Source organism: Tupaia chinensis, unplaced genomic scaffold (assembly GCF_000334495.1).
Source record: "Tupaia chinensis unplaced genomic scaffold, TupChi_1.0 Scaffold143644_1, whole genome shotgun sequence".
Classification (NCBI taxonomy): domain Eukaryota; kingdom Metazoa; phylum Chordata; class Mammalia; order Scandentia; family Tupaiidae; genus Tupaia; species Tupaia belangeri.
In genome coordinates this window covers 255,825-261,184 of record NW_006203492.1, presented here as the reverse complement: position 1 = coordinate 261,184, position 5,360 = coordinate 255,825, and the positions used below count along the sequence as shown (strand labels likewise).

General features: G+C 46.8%; 1 protein-coding gene across 1 annotated transcript in view; it reads right to left on the bottom strand.

Moving 5' to 3' along the window:
• Nucleotides 1–5,360, bottom strand: part of DHRSX (dehydrogenase/reductase X-linked) — a gene marked incomplete at its 5' end in the record, with an annotated part of 60,139 nt that continues 54,779 nt past the window's right edge. The window contains 1 exon segment of the mRNA XM_014582522.1: nucleotides 1–446. Within this exon segment, the coding sequence (XP_014438008.1) occupies nucleotides 243–446 (204 nt within the window).

Here is a 5,360-nt window from a genome sequence, read left to right as displayed (position 1 = left end):
TGTAGGCAAGAAGATTTACTGAGTCAAGGCACCTGGGACAACTTGGCACTTTGGGATCACAAGATTGGTGGCCAAGGACCACCAGGGGGTGGTCAAGCCCAAACTTCTTCTGAGTCTTGAGTTGGCAGTCAACGGGCGACTCGAGGGAGAGCCCGCAGGGCAGGAGGCTGCTTGAACTGCCAACACGGTGGCCATTGTAGACCATGAGCAGGTGGTGCACACGAAGCCTTCCGGGGTAGCTGCTATCTCGAGAGGAGGTCATGGGTCACATCGAGGACCCCCGTCATTTGACAGCTTTTTGCCCACAGCTGTTCCTGCAGCTTCCGGTCGTAGGTGATCTTCAGGGATTTGGTCTCTTTCTCATTGTAGAGGTAGCGGCCGCCCCGTCCTTCCAGCTCGGGAGTTACAGCCGCATAAATGGAAGTCCAGGCGCCTTCATCGGGGGTCTGCAGCGAGGAGGAGAGAATACCAGGGATGTGTCAGTTCTCGGAGCGGAGCCCGCGATTCCCAGACTGCAGATGGATTCTGCTACTGGATATCTGTCCAAAGGATAACAAAACCCTCTCACTGTCTCTCTGTCTCTCCAGTGAGCACACGTGCCCTATAGCAAAAAAACCCTTTCTTTCAAAAAGAGAAAACCCTCTGGGCCAACAGGTGGTTTAGTGGTTGGGGAATTGGACTCCCACATGGTTGACTATGGTTCAAATATTGGACCCAGTGACTTGAAACTCACACCAGGCCCATGTGTACTTGTTCCCAAAATCCTGAAAGGAGAACAGAGGAGAAGTTATGGCAGTGTGGCCATCCCCTCAGGGGGTGATTTTTCACTTTCCCTCTCACCATCTCTCTGGAAAGCACACACGCCCTATAGCAAAAAACTCTTTCTCAAAAAAAAAAAAAAAGAAAAAAAACAACAAAAAACAAACAAACAAAAAAAAACACCCACCATTGGAAAAATGCTTGGAAGTCCAAGTTTATTGCAGCATTATTCCTAATGTGGAATTAACCCAAATGTCCAAGAACAGATGACTGGATTGAAAAACTGTGGCACGTATACACTGCATTTTTCTCCTCAGCCACAAAGAACAATGAGACCCTGGCATTTGATACAAAGTGGATGAAGAGTGAAGATTTACTGTTGAGTGAAGCAAGCCAGGCTATGAAAGAGAAGCACTGTATGTCCCCATTCAATATAGGCTGAACGTCGGCACTCCATGGCAGACCCTGAAAGACTGGACGGTGTAGTCAATTGCAGGGAGGGTAGTGTGGATACCAGAGACAGTGTGGGAGGGGGAGATTAATAGGAAGTTGGGAGATAGGCAGTCACAGGGCAGAAAAACATTTAAGAGAAACAAAAATGGAAAGTTACCAGTTTTCTGACTTGACTAACATGCACTATGTCCATGCTGGGAAAAAAAAAAAACCCACATTGTATGCTGTATAGATGTACAATGATTAACTATCAACTTTAAATAATTATTTATTTAATTTTTACTTAGTCTTTCATTTATTTTAATTTGACCAGAGAGGGAGAGAGAAAGTGAGAAAGCAAGCCACCAGGCCCAGGACTCAAACTGTGGTCAGCCATGTGGGAGTGTCTAGCGCCTTAACCACCACATCAACTGCTGGTCCCCTTCACTATAAATTTTTTTAAAATTTAAAAATAAGGGACCAAAAGATGGCATAATGGTTACTTCACTGGACTCCCACATATTCAACCGTGGTTCAAGCCCTAAACCTGGTAACTTAAAACTCACACCAGTGACATGTGCGTGCATGGCCAAAATCCTGAGAGGAGAATGGAGGAGGGATCGCGGTGTGGTCATCACCCCAGGGGTGATTTTTCACTTTGTGTCTCTCCATCTCTCTGTCTTTCCAGCAAAAATCTCTCTAAATTTTTTTTTAAAAATAAAAATAAATATAAGAAAAGAACACATGCAGATGCTGTTGCATAAATCAGAACACACACTTTGGCTGTGTGGATAAGCACCTGCAGAAACAAGACTGAAAAACCTACCCCAGCCGGAGCGCCCCTGACTGTTGGATTTCCTTTCAATAGGTGCTCGCAGTAAATACTAAATAGCACGCACCCCGCACACACCCCGGCGGGTTGCATTTCCATGGCAGGTGTGTGCATTTTGATAGGCAGATGCGTAGGAAAATCCCTGGTGTACGCCCTCTCCCCACCGACTCTTTATCAACCCGAAACGCTTATTAATTGACGTGAAGGCGCTAAGCGAGTGAGCAGCCTCCTTGTGTCATAAACAATATTTAGCAATTAGAGGAAACATCGGGACGTCAAAAGCCTCTTGGTTTGGATTCAGCCAGCCGAGGTACAGGGGAGAACTGAAGCGTTCACAGACTACAATGATGGCATACCTAGGGGAAGCCAACGCTTCAAAGAGGGACTTGAAACACAGAGAAAGGGTTTCAAAGAAGGGACGTCACCCAAACGGAAGGCAAGAACCTGGACAAAGAACGCACCCTGCTCTCCTACGGTGGGAAGTGGCCCTTAGATGTGAGCGTGGTCATGGCGTCGTGGGCAAGTAGAACACTAAGGAGTTGGAACTGAAAGGTCTTTTTTCATGTAAGGTTTTTGCTATAGGAGGGTGGGCTCACTACAGAGAAATAGAGAGACACAGAGAGACACAGAGAGAGACAGAGAGACAGAGAGAGAAAAAGTGAGCAATCACCACCCAACTCCCAGAGGGATGGCCACACTGCAATCCCTTCTCCTCCATTCTCCTCCTGGGATTTTGGGCATGCATGCACATGCTCCCAGCATGGTTTTCAAGCCACTGGATCTCAGACTCAAACTGGGGTTGGCCACGTGGGAGTCCACCACCCTAACCACTATGCCACCTGCTGGCCCCAGCACTGAAGGGTCTTAAGGACTTGGACTCAGTAATCTAGAAACCAACAGAATTCCATCCTAGCTGCCTACCATCATGATAAAGACTTTCCAGGATATCTTCTCGTGTGATAAACCTTGAATAACCCATTCAATGCATCCTCCCCCTATGACCCTGAAGGTCCAGAACTGTAGGACTACTGGGAAAATTCCCAGGTCAAGAATTTTTTTTCCCATATTTTTTGACATTTAATTGCTGTACACCTTTACAGCATACAAAATTATTTTTCCTAGCCAGAATATATAGTATATTAGTTCAGTCAAATTTATTACTATGCATGGACCATCAGTTAGTGTAATGGCTGTCACTGGACTCCCACATAGTCGACCGCGGTTCACGTTCTGGACCCGGCGGCTTAAACTCACGCCGGGCACGTGTGAGTGTGTGCCCAAGATCCCAAGAGGAGAATGGAGGAGAAGGGATTGTGGCATGACCATCCCCCCTGGGGGGGTGATTTCTCTCCTTATATCTCTGTCTCTCTCTGTCTGGAGAGCACATGTGCCCTATAGCAAAAACCTCTCCAAAAAAGAAAAAAAAAGATATTACTATGCACATTATACTCAACAGATAATTTTCCATTTTTGTGTCCCTTAGATGTTGTTTTGTGTTGCTGTTTTTTTGTCCCTTGATTCCCCCTCTCCTGCCCCCATCTCCTGCCCTCCTCCCACTCTGTCTCTGGCACCCACAATGGCTCTCCATGCCTTTACAACTTCCAGTCTTTTAGTGTCTCCCATGGAGTGCAGATGTTGGGTATATTGTAACTGAGGACATACAGTGCCTCTCTTTCATAGTAACTGGGGACATACAGTGCCTCTCTTTCATAGTAACTGGGGACATACAGTGCCTCTCTTTCAACGTAACTGGGGACATACAATGCTTCTCTTTCATAATCTGCCTTGCTTCACTTAGGAGTGCAATAGCAGATTTTAAATCTGTAGAACCATCTCACTAGCTAAAAGCTGTGATTTCAGGGACCAGCATATGGCATCCTAGCTAAAAGCTGTGATTTCAGGGACCAGCAGATGGCATCATGGTTGCATGACTAGACTCCCACATAGTCAACCATGGTTCAAGTCCTGGACCCGGCAGCTTGAGATTCTCACTGGGCGTGTGTGTGTATGTGTGTGTGTGTGTGTGTGTGTGGCCAAAATCCCAAGAAGAAAATGTGGGAGAAGAGATTGTGGCATGGCCATCCCCCCGGGGGGGGGGTGATTTCTTGCTTTTTATCTCTCTGTCTCTCTGATGAGCACAGATGCCCTATAGCAAAAACCTCTCTGGGGCCAGCAGATGGCATGGTGGCCACCTCTCTCTGGTCAAATTAAATAAATGAGTGAATACATGCAATAAATAGTTCTTGAAAAAGAATGATTTATTTATTTTTATTTTTTAAATTATGATTACTATTATTTAAAAGGTTTTGCTACAGGGCAGGCATGCTCACCAAGGATAGAGGTAAAAGCAGAGAAAGGGAAAGTGAGAAAGTAAGCCACCAGGTCCGGGACTCCAACCATGGCTGGCCATGTAGGAGTCCAGCACCTCAACCACCACGCCCCCTGCCAGCCCCGAGGACAGGGAATCTTTGAAGGCCTGAAGGCCCACCGAGGACCCTGGAGAGAGAACCCTGTGTGTAGAGCAAAGTGTGCGTGAAGGCATTTGTGAGGCTGGGCAGCCTGGGAGCCGAAGGCCACGGAGCCATTTCAATTCACTTCAGCGCAAGACACGCTTAGGAAATGCTCCCCATGTTTCCATGGCTCTTGGGGACAAAGATTTAAATTCAAAAAGTGACCCTTGCCAACCGCCCTGGTATGTACAACAGGCAGGGGCGGAGGGTCATTGTTCGGGTATAAACTCATTAAAAACAAACAAACGAACAAAAAAACAACCTGCAAAGCACTCAGAATAAGACAGGAGAGGGACGACTACACAGTTCAAGTCCCGGATCTGGCAGCTGGAAAAATCATGCCAGGCGTGTGTGCATGTGTGCCTTAAATCCTGAGAGGAGAGTGGAGAAGGGGTTATGGGCATGGCCATCCCCCCAGGGGAGTGATTTCTCTCTCTCTCTCTCCAGAGAGTGCGCTTCTATAGCAAAAAACAGAACACAACAAAGAGATCTCCCATCACATTTATGTCGTTTCCATAGTCACAAATATTCTCCTGTGATATCGTTTTGAAGTGTCCGACGTTTTCTCCTCCCCTGTATTAAGGCACCAGGGCATGAACAACGCCTTGTGGCTGATAACCATCAAAGGATTAAAAAATGACTCAGGTGCTGAACGTTCTGTTTAGGGTTCTCAATGCTGAAGAGAAATACAAAAAGGCAGTAGGTATTCCCTGTGGGGGCAGAAGCCATGCACGGGGCTCCTGGTGACATAGGAACTTACGTGCAGGCGTTGGGGGGGTTTGGTGCAAGGATTTCCCATCTGAAAACATATATTTGAAAATTCTTTT